Source organism: Schistocerca piceifrons, chromosome 2 (assembly GCF_021461385.2).
Source record: "Schistocerca piceifrons isolate TAMUIC-IGC-003096 chromosome 2, iqSchPice1.1, whole genome shotgun sequence".
Taxonomy (NCBI): Eukaryota; Metazoa; Arthropoda; class Insecta; order Orthoptera; family Acrididae; genus Schistocerca; species Schistocerca piceifrons.
In genome coordinates, this window is record NC_060139.1 from 571,065,899 (window position 1) to 571,088,369 (window position 22,471).

The 22,471-nt window shown below is 42.2% G+C and overlaps 1 protein-coding gene across 1 annotated transcript; it reads left to right on the forward strand.

Annotated features, from left to right (window-relative positions):
• Positions 1-16,562: 16,562 nt before the first annotated feature.
• LOC124775596 (ankyrin repeat domain-containing protein 65-like) lies at positions 16,563-17,723 on the forward strand. The gene has a single exon (XM_047250427.1). The coding sequence runs from the start codon at positions 16,563-16,565 to the stop codon at positions 17,721-17,723; it is 1,161 nt and encodes a 386-aa protein (XP_047106383.1).
• Positions 17,724-22,471: the final 4,748 nt, after the last annotated feature.

Below are 22,471 nucleotides of genomic sequence, written 5' to 3' on the forward strand. Positions count from 1 at the left end.
ACATCCAAGGCTAGTGAAAGATTTGAAACGAAATAAGTCGCCACGCTGTGATGGAATCCCAGTACGGTTTTGTTCCAGTGGTCCCTCAGATGGTTTGCATTAATATTAATAGTGAATCTCTCGCCCAGAGCCAAGTGCCAAGCGACTGCAAAAAGACGCAGGTGACTCAAGCGCATAAGAAGTGTAAGATAACGTAGCTATAAATTACACACCAGTATCCTTAACATCGCTTTCCTGCAGATTTCTTGAACATATTCTCAGTTCGAAGATAATAAATATCCTTGAGACGAAAAGTTTTGTCCACAAATCATCAGGGGTTGAGTAAGTATCGCTCGTGCGAAACTCATTTTGCCCTTTTCTCACATGATGTCCTTGCGAACTACGGATGAAGGGCAACAGGCAGACTGCATATTTCTAGATTTACGGAAAGCATTTGACACGGTGCCCCACTGCCGATTGTTAAACAAAGCACAAACATACGTAATAGGCTTCCTGGTGTGCGAGTGGCTCGAAGACATCTTAAGTAATACAACCCAATATGTTGCACTCAATGGCGAGTGTTCTCATCAGAGGCAGGGGTACCGTGAAGAGTGCACTAGGGAAATGTGCAGGGCCATTCTTATTCTCCATATACATAAATGATCTGATGGACAGGGTGAGCAATAGTTTGTGGATTTTCGTTGATGGTGCTGTGGTGTACGGGCCGGTTCGTTGTTGTGTGACTGTAGGAGGATACTAGATGACTTAGACAAAATTTCCAGTTGGTGTGATGAACGGCAGCTAGCTCTAAATGCATAACACTGTAAGTTAACGTGGATGAGTAGGATAAAGAATACAGCATACTAGTGTGGAGCTTCAGGCAGTCTCTTCGATTAAATATCTAAGTGTAATGTTGCAAAGCGACATGAAATGGACTGAGCACTTCAGGTTGGTAGTAAGAAAAGCGAATGCTCAACTTCGTTTTGTTGAGAGAATTTTGGAAACGTGAAGCTCTTCCATGAAGGGCACAGCGCGTAGAAAGCTAGTGCAACATACTCTTGAGTTCAATTCGAGTTTTTGCGATCCGCACCAGGTCAGATTAAAGGAAGACATCGAGCAGTTCAGTTGCAAAGCGACATGAAATGGACTGAGCACGTCACGTTGGTAGTAAGAAAAGCGAATGCTCAACTTCGTTTTAATGAGAGAATTTTGGAAACGTGAAGCTCTTCCATGAAGGGCACAGCGCGTAGAAAGCTAGTGCAACATACTCTTGAGTTCAATTCGAGTTTTTGGGATCCGCACCAGGTCAGATTAAAGGAAGACATCGAGCAGTTCAGAGGCGGGCTGCTAGATTTGCTAACGATTGGTTGGATCAACAAACAAGTATTACGGAGATGCACCGTGAACTGAAGAGAGAACCCCTGGAGGGAAGATGACTTTCTTTTCTAGGAATACTATTGAGCAAATATAGAGAACCGGCATTTGAAGTTGACTGGAAAACGATTCTGCTGCCGCCAACGCACATTTCACGAAATCGCCAAGAACATAAGAGAAATTAGGGGTCGTACAGGCAATATTTTTTCCTTTGCTCTATTTGCGAGCGTGACAGGAGAGGAAGTGATTATTAGTGGTACAAAGTACCCTCCGCCGTTCACCATACGGTGGCTTTCTGACAAGGTATTCATTGTAGACAAAGCGGTCCGGGGGTAGGCCGTGTTCCTCGAATTCTGGAATGCCTTAGATACAGTTCCACACTATCGTTTACTGAGCAAAAGTCAAGCTTCTCGAGCATTCAGACCCTGAGATTCAGTGGGAAAATCTTATGGAAATGTAAGATGTGGCTCTCAAAACGATGTTCAGCCGTTCACCAGTCTGAGACACTTACCAAGTAGAATTAACAGAAGAGATAGAAGAGCGAAAGGAAAGGTTCACGTTTCTTTACCGCATCGCTTACTCGGTATGAGAGCGTTACGGAAATGCTGAAGAAATTCTCAATGGCAGCCGCCACGTGAGAGGCGTTGTGTGTCGAGGAGAAGGCTACTGTTAAAATTCCTAGAGCGTACGTTAGAGGAAAAGTCGAACAACATATTGGTTTGACCCACATTAGTCTAACGATGTGAACACGACTATAAAAGTGGAGATATTGCGGTTCATACGGAAGTTTATAGGTAGTCGTCGTTCACACACCATTCGCGAATGGAACAGAGAACTGAGAAAACGTAGTAGATCCGAAAGATACAGTACGCCAGATGCCGTGAGACGGTCTGCGTACTATAGATGTAGACGTAGATGTAGATGGGGAGAGCTTGCTACCCTGCAGGGTTCCTGCAACACATGAATCTGGCGTTACAGCATTTCTGTTCTTACAACTGTTCTCGGTTCTTTTGAACCAGAATATGTTGCCACTAAGTTGTAATATATACGGTCGGAATTCTCTCATTTCGTAGACATTACGTTGGGTACGTAGGCTCTCGTTGGCACTGTTGAGGGAAGGAAACTTACCTGCAAGAGATCTTTTCTGAGCGGATGTAGTGTCCGATCGTTTGTGACGTTGGGGACGGACCATGTAGCTGCCATGCATCGCCGGTCTATGGTGACTTTGCGGCTTCGTCCTGGAAATATGACCGGGAATAACAAGTGCGCTCCCTAAACGTCGCAAGAGATAAATTTCATGCCACTGGTCGGTAGTCAAAGTGAGACACGGTATGCTGAGTAACTCTGCTGGGCAGGTGACTTCCTCAAACATAACAAAATCTTCACAAATCACCCTATAGGCATCAAAAGAAAAATGCAGTACAATTTGTACAGGGTAGATGGTCTTACAAAAATACTTGAAGTCTAACACTGACACACTTTCACAACACGTACGAATGCGAATCCTGTTTTCTGACAGAAACTACGTGGTATCAGTGTTGCAGCTATATGGTCACAGCCTTATAAAGTAATAATACACGTTCCTGCAAGATACGCATCCAACAGGAACAACGTGTCATACACTACATACAGTACACTTCCATGTACCAATGCTAAACTTTTCTTGAAGTTTGTTTAATGTGTCTACTCGCTTATTTACCACCAACAGTCCCTTTCTTATTTCGCACCAGACACCTTTCATTTTACATTCTGATATACGATTTGTGAGCATAAAAAGTAAAAAAAAAATATTTGAAATACATAAAAAAAGTTGATTTAATTACAAAGATAAACATATATTACATTACAAACGACTTAAGAAACACAATCGAAAAACGGCATGTACTTTAAGAGAGTCCGATAATTTTTGGTGAAGTAATGTTGCAGATAGCGCTTCATTAATAGTCAGAAATGGTAAGGTACTATTTCAAAATATCTTGCGTTTATTTCTGAGAATGCAAATCAGCCCTGATATTATGATGTCAACCATTTCTTATCCGAGTGCATGCAGGTAGGTACAGGACGGACAACTCGAAGTAGATAACACCTCCAAACTGAAACAGTTTTAAATTCCCCTACAGAAATAAATTGGGTTTAGTGTCAGTATTTCTGTTAATAAAGATAGTGGATAAGGCAAATTCCCTTGACACTGTAAGTAAACGTTCTTAACAACGGATAGTATGATGGACAACGGCAACACTTCATGGAATTTGGGACAACGATCGGCAGCAGGTCGAGACAGTGAGCACTATTTCATGTTACTACCAAACGAATATTTGCTTAAACTTCAGACGGTAGACAGTATTTGTAACGGTTACATGAGAAGTGTGTATGTTACGAGCACTATGATGTCGCAGGAACGTGAACTATTGACTTTAAAGGAAAAGTTGAAGTCACCGAAGTCTAGGAGAGACCGGAACTTAATTTTTGGAGGTATAACAGTGAAGTCTGCTATGGATAAAATACTGATGAAGCACATTTTAAGCAATAAACTTGACATCGTTAATCTGTGTAAGGGATATGAAAACATTTGAGCTATATGTTCATTTTGCAATAAGCTCCGATTGAGTGTTCTCAGCCTGACATTCTAATGCTTTTGCGGCTCTTATTGCAACAACATGGCCTTCCTATCAGCAAAAATGTGTTAGAAGTCGCTAAAGCATATAGAGTCATGAGTTTATTGCAGGAGTGAGCTACCTTGGTAATTTCAGAGGTAGGCACAACATTTCTCTTTGAAATATGTACGACGATTACGGTTTAGGATGTCAAATGAAACACCTTTCAGCCGTCTAGTTTCCAAACTTATTTTATTTGGCTACCGAGTTCGACAATTTACTACGCCATCTTCAGGCCCCTGACAGACGTGTAGGAAGATTCCACTTTGGTTCTGGTCGAAACAGGGGCCATCAGTACTGGTATCAGTAGATTTCTGCTTCCTGTAGCGATCACTTCAACCATCATCTGCCGAAACTATTATCCAACTAAAGTAAGTTAGGAAACTAGGCGGCTGAAGGGAGTTTCATTTGACATCCTGTATCCAACAGACGAGTCCCGCAATCATCTCTGAAACGACTGATATACGGAGACTTGATTACGATTTGACGAAAACATTGTGCCCGTCTGGGGAAAAAAAGGTGCCTGGAATCTACGGAGATGATAAAGAAAGAAACATATTTAACTGTGACGAGATTTTTTCATTCTTGAGAGCTCTACCCAGTAAAACAATGTCCTTGAAGGAGTCACTGTTGCGCTAATCCATCAACGACAATCACGGTTGCAGGAATGTCTTCAAGACTACAAAAGTCAGCACGACCTATATTATCAGCAACAACCAAAACTTTCCCAAATGTAACGTGCACTGGGTATTAATGTTGCCAGAACCTATGTGCAGAAAGGCTGGACTTACTGATTTGTTGTTGTTGTTGTTTTGGTCTTCAGTCCTGAGACTGGTTTGATGCAGCTCTCCATGCTACTCTATCCTGTGCAAGCTTCTTCTTCTCCCAGTACCTACTGCAACCTACATCCTTCTGAATCTGCTTAGGGTATTCATCTCTTGGTCTCCCTCTACGATTTTTACCCTCCACGGTGCCCTCCAATGCTAAATTTGTGATCCCTTGATGCCTCAAAACATGTCCTACCAACCGATCCCTTCTTCTAGTCAAGTTGTGCCACAAACTTCTCTTCTCCCCAATCCTATTCAGTACCTCCTCATTAGTTACGTGATCTACCCACCTTATCTTCAGCATTCTTCTGTAGCACCACATTTCGAAAGCTTCTATTCTCTTCTTGTCCATACTAGTTATCGTCCATGTTTCAATTCCATACATGGCTACACTCCATACAAGTACTTTCAGAAACGACTTCCTGACACTTAAATCTATACTCGATGTTAACAAATTTCTCTTCTTCAGAAACGATTTCCTTGCCATTGCCAGCCTACATTTTATATCCTCTCTACTTCGACCATCATCAGATATTTTAATCCCTAAATAGCAAAACTCCTTTACTACTTTAAGTGTCTCCTTTCCTAATCTAATTCCCTCAGCATCACCCGACTTCATTTGACTACATTCCATTATCCTCGTTTTGCTTTTGTTGATGTTCATCTTATATCCTCCTTTCAAGACACTGTCCATTCCGTTCAACTGCTCTTCCAAGTCCTTTGCTGTCTCTGACAGAATTACAATGTCATCGGCGAACCTCAATGTTTTTACTTCTTGTCCATGCATTTTAATACCTACTCCGAATTTTTCTTTTGTTTCCTTTACTGCTTGCTCAATATACAGATTGAATAACATCGAGGAGAGGCTACAACCCTGTCTCACTCCTTTCCCAACCACTGCTTCCCTTTCATGCCCCTCGGCTCTTATAACTACCATCTGGTTTCTGTACAAATTGTAAATAGCCTTTCGCTCCCTGTATTTTACCCGTGCCACCTTCAGAATTTGAAAGAGAGTATTACAGTTAACATTGTCAAAAGCTTTCTCTAAGTCTACAAATGCTAGAAACGTAGGTTTGCCTTTTCTTAATCTTTCCTCTAAGATAAGTCTTAAGGTCAGTATTGCCTCACGTGTTCCAACATTTCTACGGAATCCAAACTGATCTTCCCCGAGGTCGGCTTCTACCAGTTTTTCCATTCGTCTGTAAAGAATTCGCGTTAGTATTTTGCAGCTGTGACTTATTAAACTGATAGTTCGGTAATTTTCACATCTGTCAACACCTGCTTTCTTTGGGATTGGAATTATTATATTCTTCTTGAAGTCTGAGGGTATTTCTCCTGTCTCATACGTCGTGCTCACCAGATGGTAGAGTTTTGTCATGACTGGCTCTCCCGAGGCCATCAGTAGTTCTAATGGAATGTTGTCTACTCCCGGGGCCTTGTTTCGACTCAGGTTTTTCAGTGCTCTGTCAGACTCTTCACGCAGTATCTTATCTCGCATTTCGTCTTCATCTACATCCTCTTCCATTTCCATAATATTGTCCTCAAGTACATCGCCCTTGTATTAACCCTCTATATACTCCTTCCACCTTTCTGCCTTCCCTTCTTTGCTTAGAACTGGGTTGCCATCTGAGCTCTTGATATTCATACAAGTGGTTCTCTTCTCTGCAAAGGTCTCTTTAATTTTCCTGTAGGCAGTATCTATCTTACCCCTAGTGAGACAAGCCTCTACATCCTTACATTTGTCCTCTAGCCATCCCTGCTTAGCCATTTTGCACTTCCTGTCGATCTCATTTTTGAGACGTTTGTATTCCTTTTTGCCTGCTTCATTTACTGCAATTTTATATTTTCTCCTTTCATCAATTAAATTCAATATTTCTTCTGTTACCCAAGGATTTCTATTAGCCCTCGTCTTTTTACCTACTTCATCGTCTGCTGCCTTCATTACTTCATCCCTCAGAGCTACCCATTCTTCTTCTACTGTATTTCTTTCCCCCATTCCTGTCAATTGTTCCCTTATGCTCTCCCTGAAACTCTCTACAACCTCTCGTTCTTTCAGTTTATCCAGGTCCCATCTCCTTAAATTCCCACCTTTTTGCAGTTTCTTCAGTTTCAATCTGCAGTTCATAACCAATAGATTGTGGTCATAATCCACATCTGCCCCAGGAAATGTCTTACAATTTAAAACCTGGTTCCTAAATCTCTGTCTTACCATTATATAATCTAGGATTCTTCCATGTATACAACCTTCTTTTATGACTCTTGAACCAAGTGTTAGCTATGATTAAGTTATGCTCTGTGCAAAATTCTACAAGGCGGCTTCCTCTTTCATTCCTTCCCCCCAATCCATATTCACCTGCTATGTTTCCTTCTCTCCCTTTTCCTACTGACGAATTCCAGTCACCCATGACTATTAAATTTTCTTCTTCCTTCACTACCTGAATAATTTCTTTTATCTCTTCATACATTTCATCTATTTCTTCATCATCTGCAGAGCTAGTTGGCGTATAAACTTGTACTACTGTAGTAGGCATGGGCTTAGTGTCTATCTTGGCCACAATAAGGCGTTCACTAAGCTGTTTGTAGTAGCTAACCCGCACCCCTATTTTTTTATTCATTATTAAACCTACTCCTGCATTACCCCTATTTGATTTTGTGTTTATAACCCTGTAATCACCTGACAAAAAGTCTTGTTCCTCCTGCCACCGAACTTCACTAATTCCCACTATATCTAACTTTAACCTATCCATTTCCCTTTTTAAATTTTCTAACCTACCTACCCGATTAACGGATCTGACATTCCACGCTCCGATCCGTAGAACGCCAGTTTTCTTTCTCCTGATAACGACGTCCTCCTGAGTAGTCCCCGCCCGGAGACCCGAATGGGGGACTATTTTACCTCCGGAATATTTTACCCAAGAGGACGCCATCATCATTTAATCATACAGTAAAGCTGCATGTCCTCGGGAAAAATTACGGCTGTAGTTTCCCCTTGCTTTCAGCCGTTCGCAGTACCAGCACAGCAAGGCCGTTTTGGTTAATGTTACAAGGCCAGATCAGTCAATCATTCAGACTGTTGCCCCGGCAACTACTGAAAAGGCTGCTGCCCCTCTTCAGGAACTACATGTTTGTCTGGCCTCTCAACAGATACCCCTCCGTTGTGGTTGCACCTACGGTACGGCCATCTGTATCGCTGAGGCACCATGGGGGGGACTTACTGATTGCTGGTTTAAAAAATCGGCGAGACAACCTAAAAGTCAGCACATGTATGATGCCGTGAAGTTTTCATCAAGGGACAAGTATGTTCTTGTACTATATTAGGAACCAAATTGCTACACTTGTACAGCTGTACTCACTGTTTTGTTCCTGGAAAGAACAAGTTTTAGCCTGGTAATAATATTTTACAAAAAATAAAATGGGTTTGTTCATAAGGCTTTATTAAATCCGTGACTCATAAGCTCGTCTAAGACAATCGTTAATACAATAAACGATACATTAAGGGATAAAAAATGAAGGAAGAGGTGCATAACAAAGAGTCACTTGGTTTGCGTTTCATAATAATCCAAAGACACTTTAAAAACTAAGACGGGACCGATGAATATGCATGTTAATGTGGAGACTTAATGAAACTAACTCCCACGTAGGCTCATTCAAGCTGTGTTGGATTTACCGTTTTTTGAAATATATACGTATTATATAAAGTAGTTATAAGTCGTAATTCCATTGACTAAATGAATAGATAATATCAATGGACGTTGTGAACAGACTTAAAATTCATCTGCGTCCTGCCCTTTGTTTCTCACAAAACAAACGAAAGCACGAAATGAGCAAGTGTACGGGCGCTAGGTGCTCTCATCCACGTGGCGTCGAAATACAGTAGTGAGCTAGTATGGTAACTGGCAGACCAAGAGATGTCATGACTCACGGTCAGCTGATGTGCGAGAGGGAGGCAGCAGTGGGAACACTGCTCAGAAAACAGTGGCGCGCCGGTGAAACTGCAACAATGGAAGCCGCCCATTTGAGTTCGAAACGTATAGTTCCGCCATTCGCAGCGGCGTCCCTTCAGTTCATCGGGCGAACGCGACCTTCAGACGCAACAATTTTGTCTTTCTTGCAACCTGTCATCGGCGAGTTCTGAAACTCATCTTGGAACTATAATAGATTCGACTTCTTTTCAAGTGAGTAAGTAATACAGTGTGGTGACAAAGGCCACGGGATACCTCCTCGGACTTCGATTTTCCCTGAGTAGTGCAGCAACGAGAGGTGGTATGGACTCAACGAGTCGCTGGAAGCCTCCTGCTACCTCTATAGCCACCTATAATTGCGAAGGTGTTGCCGATGCAGGATTTTCTGCACGAACTGGCCTCATGATTATGTCCTATAAATGTTGGATTAGATTCGTGTTGGGCCATCTAGGTGGCCAAATTATTCTTTCTAATTGTCCAGAATGCTCTTCAAAGCAACTGCGAATAACTGTGGCCCAGTAACATGGCTTATTGTCATTCATAAAAATGCCATCTATGTCAGGGAACATGAAGTGAGACTGTTCTATGTTTTCCGGTAATGTACTTCTACGATACTTTTACTCATACAATCACACGTAGCTTCTTGTGATATATTGTCAACAAAAAATTACCGAGATACTCATGTTTCTTTTGTAACTCAAGTACTGGTATAAAGGAATTTAGTGAGTTTCATTTTCTGCGTACGAGTTCGGTAGAGGAAGAAGAGAAGATATGAACTTTTAACGTCTCGTTCACGTCGGCAGTCGTCATAATCTCACCGGTCAAAATACTAGTAACCCTACTAAAAGGATACACTGATCGCTTTGGAGCGCTGCAGATCATCTAGAATCCTTACCAGGCAGTCATGTGATCATCCACAACTGACTAAGTGTCATTGTGACAGTCGGTTGTAAGGAATCAGCGGAGTAACATAGGTCAACGTGGAGAGTGACATAATCACAGAAAGGGCCTATCATATTTGGATGTGCCCATTATCACAAAGTTAATGAAGTTGCTCCAACTGATGGTCTATCAAAGGCGTCTGACCAACGGGTGTAGAAGGTATGGTGTAACATTCGCAGCCAGATAACAGGCAGTAAAGTCATTGATCGTAAAAACGTAATAATCGATAGGGACCAGAGACGAGTATCATGCCTTGTCAACGACAGTCGGCCTTCAACATGTCAGAAATGCTGCTTTCAGTGAACGCAGGTCTACGTCAATCAATTTCTGAGCGAACGTTGCGTAACAAACTGCGTGCGATAACTTTTTGGAGTCGTGTACCCTGCAAAAGGTGATTCTGCACAGTGGCAAACAAACCTGCATGGGTTTACTGGGCTAAATAACATAGAAACTGGATAGTCGTTGATTGTAATCGTATAATGCGATCCGATAAGACGCAATTTTGCCTCCTTTGGGATGACGTAAGGCGTGAAGTGCACCGAAGTCCTGATGAGGCGATTATACAGAGTGCGTGGGTGAGAGGGGGTAATTTATCCCGAAGACGGTTCTGTGGTGGTATGTGGGTGTTTCTTGTGGCATTAATTGGACCCTCTCATGCAGGTTACGATGGACATTAACCAGAAAGTTTATTTCAACAGCCCCTGTGACTACCTATTTCTTTATATCTTCTACGTCTCCGGACCACCTACCGCACCTCTGCTGATCCGTTGAATCACCCGATCTTATTCCCACGAAATGTGTTTGCGTGAAACATAGCAGCCAACTTTCCTACAATTTAGTGGTTCTGCGGGATCCAACAATGGCTTGAACTAGATATGGCATAAATGAAAACATTGTGGGCTCCTTTCTTCGGTGAAATGAGGTCATTATCACGGCTAGATGTGGTATTACACGGTATTAGCGTGGTAGCTCCTCGGGGTACTTACCACCTCAATTGTGGGAGAATGGTCAATGCAAATGGCCGTGAAATATTAGTGACTAATCTCAGCCCTCACCTCGAAACTTTGAACGAAAAATGGTAGGAAGGCGGATGACGTTTTGAAATCTGATTTAAAAATAGAATTTTTTCATTCTGAACAGAAAGATACTGTACTTTGTCCACTGCTCTTTGTAGCTGTTGTGCTAAAGAATCGTAGCACTCAACGTCTATTCGGAACCATTTCCTGCTGACGATGTTCTCATAGACCCGTCTCTTAAAATTTACTTCCTTGCTGGTATTTATGCCTATAGAAGATTTATGTGAAGTTGTAAATTCATTCCATAACGCTAGTTTACCACACAATTGTCTTCGTCCTACGGTATGGAAAATTTTATTTTTAACTGCTATCCTCCTCCCTTCCATTACAATGCTATACACCACACATCACCATTTAACAAGTCTGCGTAGCTTCATTAAAGATACTGATTGATGTGACATGTTTCCCTGAATCTGAATGCGAATTTGTAAGATTTTCGTACAGACGATCTGCTTTCTGAAAGATGATGCTCTCATTCCCACTGAAGAGTAAGCTATCTTCAGTTGTTTCTCTGACCTTAATTACTGAAGTCAGTCACAAGAGGAGGACCAGTTTTACCTGTACTCTTGCCAAATATGTCCTCACTACGACTTTGAACGATAATGGCCAGCATGGCCAATATAAAATAGGCAATAGAAATTACTAAGATATATATCTTCCCTGTCAGATGGAGTTTGCGTATACCTTGAAGCACTGAACGTTATTTAGGAGGAGGGATATCTGAAATCCATTTTAGGTTCTTAAGACAAATTCTCTATACTTCCTTCGATGAAGACGTTACTGAATGGTGCCTCTGGCCCAATGCAACTGATTTAGTATTCGTTTCTAACAACTTCACTGTCGACAAGATGCTAAACCCTAACTTTTTGTTCTGCAACTTCAATACCAATTGTTGGCAAAAAATAAAAAAAATCATTGAAAAACCTCTGGTTTTTGGGTAATTTTCGCCCCATGTAAGTTACCATGATATTTTCATTGACAAACATAAGATATAAATAGCCGCTAATGGCGGGTTAAGGTTGTGAGGGTTTGTAGAGCACGTATTGACGAAAGGCAAAGGTCACAGGTTAGACTCCCAGTCCAGCACACAGTTTCACTTGACCAGGAACTCCCATAAGGTATACAAACACGTATTTGTAATTTTTTTCTAGAATAATCAATCTGCCTTCATTCTTCCTTAGATGATAAGGGTAACAGGTTGTACCATTAAAATTGTCTCCCGTGATGTAGCAAATGTTGAAGTCTGCATCTTCTGGTATTTATGACGACTTTGATGTCTTACGCATATGTTGCCGCGTCTCACGCACATCACTGAAGAGTTCCAATACAACCTTCTCTGAAGTTTTTCCTAGCTTTTAGGCAAGTTGTCTTTAGCTCCTTTACCTTTTGTATAACCTCCTGAAGTTGATTGTGGACCCAAATTCATCCACAACGCTGATGTTCCCATTTATAATTCTCCTAGCATCATACTCTCTTTTCTAAATATCAACAAACTGTTCTTCCTTGCATCCATCTGTGTTCTCCTTTTTGTCTGTTACTGTTCACGTAATTTGTTATCGATGATTCATTAATTTTTGTACCAATTCCTTTATTTTCACACTGAAACGAATGTTATCACATTTAATCTACACTTCCTGTCTCTGCGTAATAAAGGTTCACTTTGAGAATTAAGACCATTTCATTTCTGTATATTGAATTAATTACAATAAGTGTTTTTCGTTCTTCCTTCTCTCTCTGCTCTTTAACATGCCACTGTCATTTATTACTGATGACATAATCCTCAATTTCCTTTATTTCGTCCGCGACTGTTGCAGTTTTCCAACTAGTCAATTTGAACTATGACACCCTGGTAGATACAGGCAACAGTATTTTGTCTTGAGACGGTTGAATCGTCCTCCTTCTCGTATCAGGGCTTAAATGTCTTACTGGCGTGTGAGTATTTCTTACCGATTGTCACATGGTATACATTATTATTACGATAGTTATGTGTTTTTCTATCATCATGTCGACTGTACGTTTCATACTTTTAGATGTAGACCTGAAAATGTGATCTGACAACATGAAACCAGTCCTGTTCCAGTAACAGTTCATTTACAGCTTCGAGTTTACTATTTAAATGTTGACTGCAAGTGCTATTAAAAAACTATGCTAATTTAAAATTGGTCAGTCGCATGTGATAGCGGACATCACAGTTGGAAAGAGGACCAGAAGTCGCTTCTGAGAAGCAGACCTAAATAACGGCTTCAACAATATTATACGACAGTCTGTTGTCATTTATCGTTAGTGCACTTGTGCGACAATGCTCACTTATTTATTTATGAACACTCCTTTATTTATAATTATTGTAAATGATCTGAATGCGAGATAATGTTTATAACATTTCTTTATTTAAACATAGTTGTAATATATTATTTTAGTTCGGGAAGTGATCAAGTTTAGTCACATCATATCTGTAGAACTTAAGAACGTTGAATTTTTGCTGGGGACAGTCTTCAACTAAAGGAAGAGCAGAACAGTACAGGAGCCAATGGAGACTGGGACTTTTCGAATGAAGCACTCAAGAGAGCTATTCGGGACTCTTGAATATTCGTTCTGCAAGAAGGCAGACGTGACTGTGGTATCGGGTGATAATATATGAATGATTGTGTGATAGATAGATATGAACGGGCGGTATGAGACTTTAAACTTTTGACTATTTTATGTTTGTACTTCAAGGAGGCAGACCTGCCTCTGGTAACGAGTCTCATTCGATCGTGAATATGATTAATACTGGGTGGTGAATGGCTGCTATCATACTTTAACTTCTGCATGGACATTATATTTCGAGTGGTCTGAATGTGTTCCATTGCAGGACTGGTAACTCGTTCCACTTGTATTACGGAAGTGAGGACAGACAGAGTATGAGTTTCTTCTCGCCCTCTCGCATGTGCTAGTTTGTAAATCAACATTTTTAAAGCTCAACTGTTGTGATCCAGTGATATTTCGTGTATTGTGGTCACGAAATGGACTTAGTTTTCGGATCTTTGATTACTATTTACTTTGGCAATTGCTAACATTCTCGTAACGCTCAGAACGTAACTTTACGACATTTGATAAGAGGCTTTTCCGTCTGTATTTTAACAGAATATCGTAGGACCATGTCCCGTTTATTTGAGATGTGCTTTCTTGAATAAACATTAATAAAATAATCCTCTATTCCTCCATATCAGTTACAGACCTAAGAATAGAACCGTTGATACTAAATTATTCGTTTAACTTTCATACTGTATTTCTGTGTATTTTATTTACTCTCAATCCTAGCCACTGCATAGACTATTTGACTAGAGGATCACAGATTACTATTTTCAGCAAATTAGCTGCAGAACATGAAAGCAGACGTGCTTGGCTCGACCCTATGACTTCGTCGAGTTATTCTTTTAAACACAGCTGTACATAGTCCAAGATACAACTTGTTTGTGTGTATGGGATACTGTTTGGAAGAGCTACTACACTAGCAGCATGCGTTACATAACATCGCCGCCATAACATATTGTACCTTTTGTACGTTGTCCCGCCGAAACCAACTAGCTGCACAAAATATTGTATTGTGATGTCAACGGAACATATTCCAGAATGACAAGGAGAGCCTCTGCCAATGTAGCACTGTATGCTTCCGTCATCCTTGGATGAAGCCCTCGCTGCACACGTCATAGGGTGGCCGTGTGCCGTACCAGGTGGAGTCGGTGAGCAGGAGCACTTGCTGCAAAGACCGCAGTGACCATCAGCACTGCACTGTGGTACAGTTTAACAGGCTCCAGGAATGAACTGACAATGAAGGCGCTGCCAATTTTGTGAATGATTTTGACAGTATTTAGGCAGACCACGCTTACATGAGCTGAGAAGTCTCTGCTGTTGTCGAGGAAAACTCCTAAATACCTACATACAGCACATCTCGTAATTTGGCAGTTATGTTTGGTTGCTGTTTAGAGATAGTTGGCCCTTATGCAGCATTTATGTAGTTTTATTTGCATCTATTGTTAATTTGTTGCTCCTGCACCACCCTTTCATCTTTGAGGCCATGTGGTTTATATTTTCTTCGGGCTTGTGTCTGCATTCTCCAGAGAACAGCGCCAAAGTATGATCAGTGAAAACCACAACTTCATCGGTCCCACCCAGCTATTCCAGTGACTGCTCCATTGTTAGGTCCCAAAATATTACGCCATATATCGACCATGTAGGCAGACGTTCGTAATCTATTCTGTTACTTTCTGTAGCGCTGCAAGTCATTAAACAGTGCGACCCTTATAGCTATCCATAAATCTCAAGTAAAGGCGCTTTTGGATCCAAAGACTTTTTATACGATTGAACATCGCATTTCACCACGAAGTGTTGAATGTTCCTGCGATGCCAATCATAACTGCAGCACAGTTTTTATTTATTTATTGCTGTCTACAATTTGGAGAGCCTAATTAATGGTGTTATCTATTGATTTACCTTCGTGCAAGCGACACTGATATATGCTGAGACACTGGATATCTCTGCACTCTATGCTCTGGCATTAACTATCAAAAGAGACAGTATGCTCTAACTAGAATAACAATGAGTCACTGTTGGAACCGCCCAACTACTAGAAATATCTGAGTCTAACACTGTCTACGGACATGAAATGGAATGTTCACATAGGCTCAGTCATGGGTAAGTGAGGTACCGGACTTCGGTTTATCGGTAGAATACTACGGATATGCATTCAGTCTATAAAGGAGACTGCTTACATATCACTTGTCTGACTCACCCTATAACGTTGCTCAGATTTGTAGGACCCATATGAAACAGGACTAACATGGGATATTGAACGTATACAGAGAAGCGCAGCATAAATAGTCACAGTTTTTTTGACCCAGTCAGGAAGTGGCTTAAATGATGACCCTGCGAATATAGTGCAGCTTCCTACATATTCCTGTCACAGTGATCCTGAGGTCAAGGTTAATTACAGCACACACACAGAGGCATTATCTGTGTTCCGTATCTGAATGGTATGGGGAAAAGCCCTAAATTGGGACGTACCCTCTGACACGCACTTCACAGTGATTTGTGGAGTATAGATTTAGATGTAAGAAGAGAAAAGCTGATACCTGCAACCGGAACCAATGCGGAATGCTTGTGGAACACAGAGCCCGTACTTAGCACCAAAGCTGGAGAGAGGGCACATATGACCACCCCAAGCTGATTCTGAGACAGAGATAGCAAAGACGACCTCTGGCCAACATAAAGGCATCAACACAAATGCTGTCCTTGGCATGACCTATGGACACTGACAGACATGTCTGCTTTCGTCTATTATCGTATAAATTTGGCATATTACGCTATGTGTCACAGTTACCTGCAAAAATTTCAGGATCTACCCAGTCACTTAATAATATATCATTGCTTTCATACACAAGTGGGATGCAAGGACACAAATAATAGAGAGGCATAGTAGCTCCTCTCTCTTAAAAAGGCAGGCTGATGACTTATGCTCAACTATAGGTAATGCACATGTTGCGAGCCTTTCTGCTATGGAACGATTCTAACGAGGCCATTTCGGTGTATAATTCTGACTGAAGGTCTAACATGAAACTAGTTACATCTGAAAATAACCGCTGACAGGATGTAGCTGCCACTGGTTGTATTACTTTTTCGTTCTCCACATATCTGTAAATTCAAGCAGTCATGCTTTCTTGCCATATCACAAAAAAAATGTTGTCAATGTTCTAGGACAGGGTAGTCAATATGATGGCAGCCAAGAAGTGGACAGTAGAGGACGTATTCAGGTGGACTCCTGTCCGCTTCGCAGAGGAGACTGGCTCCTGGGAATGGATCGAGAAAATGCTGCAAAGTGGCATGTCAGCAAAGGATCTCACTGTCACTACGAGAAGGCTGTCCATCGCAGAGACCGGAGCTTCCCTGATGCGCGAGGTCTGCAGTGCAGGCCACCTGCAGCTGCTGAGGCTGGCGTTGTCGGTGGACGCGAAACTGGCGTCGGCGCGCCTGGACGAGTGTGGGTCGACGCCGCTGCACGTGGCGGCAGCCAACAGGCGCGACGCGGCGGTACGGCTGCTGCTGGAAGCGGGCGCCGACTGCGAGGTGAGAGACGGCCGCGGGCGCACGCCCCTCCACGCCGCCGCCGCCAGTGGCAGCGTCCACGCCCTCCGGCTGCTCCTGGATGCCGGCGGCGATCCGGAGAACCGGGACTCTGAAGGAAACACGGCGGTGCACCTCGCCTGCGAAGAAGGCCACACGAGCGTCCTGATGGCACTCTACAAGAGGGGCGTGTCCCGCAGTCTAGTCAAGATGCAGCTGCTCTTGTCGGGCGAAAGTGGCAACGTAGAGGGAGTACGACTCGCGCTGAAGCATACGTCTAGCTGGGGCGGCGCGTGGAGCGAGCTGCACACCGTGGCCATCAAGGGTAGTGGCACGGCGGTGAGGACTCTACTGGCTGCAGGCTTGGACCCCAACGCCCGCGACGCCAACGGCGACACCCCGCTGCACGCCGTGGCAGCCGCGGGCTGCCCGGGGTCGGCTGAGGCGCTGGTGGAGGCCGGCGCAGACGTGGACGCGGCCGACTCGAGCGGCTCGACGCCGCTGCACTACGCGGTGCGCGCTGGAAACCTGGGGGTGGCGCGCGTGCTGCTGGCCGCGGGCGCCGACGTGGAGGCGCGCGACGCCGAGGGCGACACGCCGCTGCTGCGCGCCGCCGCCAGGGGCTGCGCCGACGCCGTGGCCGCGCTCGTCGCCGCCGGTGCCAGAACCGACGCTGCGAACGCCGCCGGCAGGACCGCCGCCCAGGTGGCCAGGCTGCTAGGCCACAATGGGCTCATCAGCGGCCTGCTGGACCGCGCACACAACAACCACATGGCAGAAGGAATACCCGTTGCGGCGTTTCGACGTTAAGCAGGTCTCGCGGAAGTCATTTACGAAGCTCCTTAGGGGGGCAAATTGTTACGATTCTATAAAACATGTTCTTAGCTACAGAGGCGTTTCACTTAGTGCAGTCTTTAAATCTGTTGTGCGGCAAATAAATACATTTAAAAATTTTCCTAATGGGACGAAATCGGTAGACGTGATATACATCTGCAGACACGCAAATACCTTAATTACAATTTCAGAAAAACTGAGCATATCAATAACATGCCGGTCCATATCTGGTCCTTATGCACACAGCTTGTACAGCTTTGTATTGGATTGATACAGTTGCTGCATGTCCTCCTGAGGGACATAGTGCCAAATTCTGTTCTGCCTTACATCGTCATAGTTGGTTTAGCGCCCTCACCATAAGGCTCCAAACGTTCACAATTGGGGAAAGGTCCAGCTATCTTTCTAGCCAAGGTAAGGTCTGCCAAGCACAAAGAAGAGCTATAGAAACTCTCACCGTCCGTGGGTGGTCGTTACCTTGCTGAAATGTGACCCCAGGACGGCTTGCCATGAAGGGCAACAGAATATGGCGTACAATGTTATGGACGTACTTCTGTGCTCTAACCATGCCACGGATGTGAGCCAAAGGAGTCTTGCTATGGAAATGGAAATGCAATGTGGCTCCAGCCTACAGTCAGGTAGACCAGTCGCCTGGTGCAAGTCTTTCAAGTTGACGCCACTTCGGCGACTTTCGAGTAGATGGGGATGAAATGATGATGAGAAGTACAACACAACAACCAGTCCCTGGGTGGAGAAAATCTCCGACCCAGCCGGGAATAGAACCTGGGCCATTAGGTATGACATTCTGTGGTGCTGACCACTCAGCTACCGGGGCCGGAGAGTCTTACTATGGAAAAAAAAATAATATCAGGCACCCCAGGCCATCACTTCTGGTTGTTGAGCTGTATGGCGTGCGACAATAAGGTGGTATCCCATCGTTGTCTGGGACGTCTTCAAACATGTCATCGGCCTGGAATCTTATTGACTGGAGTAGAATTATCTTCAGTGATGAGAAACACTTAGAATTGCGGCCCAGTGAGCATCAAAGACGTGTGTGGAGATGCCCCAGAGTGTGGTTGGATACCGACTTCACTGTCGCCTGTCATATGGCGTCACAACAATTTCTTTTCGTAGCAGGACCCTTTTGGTTGTCATCTGCAGCACACTCACAGCAGCATAGCAACGATGTTGTACGTCCTGTTTTGTCGCCTTTCATGGCAAGCCGTTCTGGGATTATATTTCAGCAAGATACGCTCGGCCACACCCTATGTTGCCCAGCAAGATCGCCAGATCTCTCCCTAACTGAGAAAATGTGTAGCATTATGGGCAGGACCCACCAGCCAACTCATAATTTTGAGGGCCTAATGCTCCAGTTGGATAGAATTTGGCACGATATCCCTTAAAAGCACACCCAACATCTCTATCAATCAATGCCAGGCCGAATAACTACTCGCATAAGGACCAGAGATGACAAACGCGCCATTGACACCCTCAATTTGTGAAATTCTTTCTCTTGAATAAATCATCCAGTTTTTCGACATTGTTGTCATTTGTTTGTCTCTACGTGTACATCAGATCTACGGATTTCCGTCAGATTCGAATAATTCCTTCAAAGTTCATCCTTCCGTTTCTTTTCTTTTTTTTAATATTGTGTGGTGACAAACTTTAGCAGTGAAATGAAACAGGGAAACGAAATAAAACCGTAAAAGAACTTAAAGAATTGAAACCAGTTAAGGGAGTAAAATTCTGGAGCTAGTTGGAAAATGAGTACTACAAAAAAGTGGAATGATATAAAAATGTATCAGAAGGATTGAAAAGTATAGTGGGACAAATAGAACAGAGAACATAAATTCAAAATAGATTCTCTGATACCGGAATTGGAAGACAAAAAATTGTCATATGTTAGCAGCAGTGTGATGCTTGTCAGGTTGCGACGAACGGGCTCTAGTTGAAATTATAGAAAAATTTAGGCATGTAGTCACCTAAGAAAAACACTCCGGATAGGAAAGATCACGATCTCAGCTCACGAACCTAATCGAATATTGGAGGAGGGCTTTTCATGGTAGAGACCACATGTGCTCACAAAAGGGAGCTCACAAAATTCATCAAGAGTTTTCCTCCACTGCCAGATTAGGGATCCGTCGGGGATTCCATATACATAAATTTTATGTTTTACATATCCCATTGCGGCATGACTGTATTTTTAACGTGATTTACCCTTTGGTATAATGTCATCATGTATGTAGTTTCTTGTCATGCGGAATCCAATAAGTATCTGCAGCCTACTATCTATTATTAGGTTAATGTCCATTTCTTTTCCAATTTAATTTCATACTACACCACACACACCTTTTCCGTATCTTTCTTTAACTGGTTAAGCTGATACAATTATCAAGGGATTGGACATATTCAGAAGGCATGTCCTTCAAATCATGATTTAGGTTTGCCATGAGTTCCATTAAGTCATTTACATCGACTTCTCATGCAGTCTGTTCAGTATAGTCAAGCAGAGTGAAACATTTGGCTGCAGTTGGTATGGTTGTGCGTCTTTAATAAATCTATTGTTGACAGTACAGCATAATTCCACTTTGGGGCACCTTATTTGTTCTCATTGCTTCTAACATAGTTCTTTGCTTTGTAATTTGGGTAGCTGTCGAATTTTAGAGAGTTTGGGTTCACTAACGTTTCATGTTTAATTATAATACTCCATTTATCGAATGAAATAGAAACACACTTTCCTGTTTATTTCTTTCAGTCCGCTAATTGCTTCATTTGGTACATGTACTTGAATTCAAGACCTGTTTGCTGTTCGCTTTTTGTTAATATATGTTTTTTCGGTCTGTGGTCTTACTGTAGTCTATTTTCAGTCCTGCTCTAATATTTGGCACATAGATATCTCGCACGTCTTATTAATGTTCATTTGGTAAATAACTAAAATAACTTTAGTCACAAAGCAAAGGAGTTTCAGAGGAACTTCTTTGATTTACGGTTCTTATCGTGCTAAGCAACACAGAAAATAGTGTTGGCGAAGGGATTTATCTAACCCATGCTTCGATTATTATATTTCTACATCCATTACGTTACTGAACTGAAGTTATGGTCTTTCTAGTCAGTTTCATTAATAAACTGTCAGCTGCTATCACTATCCCAAAGAAAGCGATACGTTTGGTCCTAAGGAGTCCGTGTAACGGTTCAACGAAAAACTACGAAATTACCTAAGAAAATAAATTCAACGGAACAACCTTTATAAGTAGGAACCAGAGAGTTTGACACAGATTGACTTCCATGTATTTCTCGAAATATTAAAGTAATCCTCAACGAGCCTGAGGTTTTGCACTTATCGTTACGTATCAGAAAGTAGTTAGGAAGCGAATCGTATTTGTAAAGCTTTTCAAAGTTACCAATGTCTGTGATTTCCTCCATGGAAGACTAGATGGTTTACAAGAAAAGATATTTGTGAACTAACTGACACATATTATTTCATCATTTTTATTGACTTAACTGTGGGTTCTTGGTGAACATATTGATTATTACACAAGAAAAAATAACTTTTGACGAAATTACACTGCTTTTTCGTTTCACTGAACACATTTCTCTTGTAAGTCAATTTCATTGTGGTAGTGGGGTCTGAAACCGAGGTCGCGTGAAATAAAAAGTTATGAAACATAGATAAAAGAGTGATTGTTATGTTATATAATATTTTGCATGAAGTGATGACCTATTAAGGAAGTTGCCTGTCCATTTAGCACGCTGGGCGCAGGTGGGAAGACGGGGATTTTAACCATGTCTAAGAAATATTCTTCAGCGACTCTGGAAACTATTCTTTTGGAAGTCTGGTTTGACTGTCAGTCACATTTTTAAACGAGATTAGATAAATTCCGATTTCATGGCTCGTTTAGTCCTAGGTCAGATACTGGAACTTGTTGCCATAGACATGGCACAAATTACGTTTCTTCTAACGTCGGTTCATGTGACGATTTACTGACGAAGAGAGCATCTCGTCACACGAACATATTATAGTTCAAAATCTAGAATGAACAAATATACATGAGCGGCGAGTACATAAAGCAGTTATAAATACAAAAAAGTAGAAGGAACTAATTTCTAAATTAAATCCTCATTAACATCCACACTTTGTTTCAGAAGTGAGACAAGTCAAGAGATGCACTGTGGATATAATAAAATAAGTGAAAATGTTACATTAATCGTTTTATGACTTAATTATAATCGCTAACTACTTCGACCATGTCAATGTTATTTGTAGAGTACGAACAACAAAGGTCTATAGTATGAAACTCGCAGAAATAGATCTAACGGTTTAAGACCTTTCCAATAACATGACTGGAACCTGTTGAATATTTAAATTTCAGCAGGTACAACAGAAGAAATAATAAGATGATTTTGAATTACAATAAGTAAATACATAACATTAAAACAAAATGTAAACTACGAAGTAATTGAAGTCGTAGATAATCTTATTTCCACTTTTATTGTTCTCTTATTTCCTGTTACGCTTCAATTTCTTCCTCTATTGGCACACAACTGCACACTAGTATGACTCCATACACTGTTACAGACGTTTAACACTTCTTATGTTGCATTAACCGAACTGTGGCAGCGCGAAGATGTGTTCCTCCATCAAGTTTAGCCCAGTCAAGTGAGCAGCTATTCTATTTTAGGAGTATCACACTAAATACACACTTTTGTAGAGAAAAACTTTGCAGTAA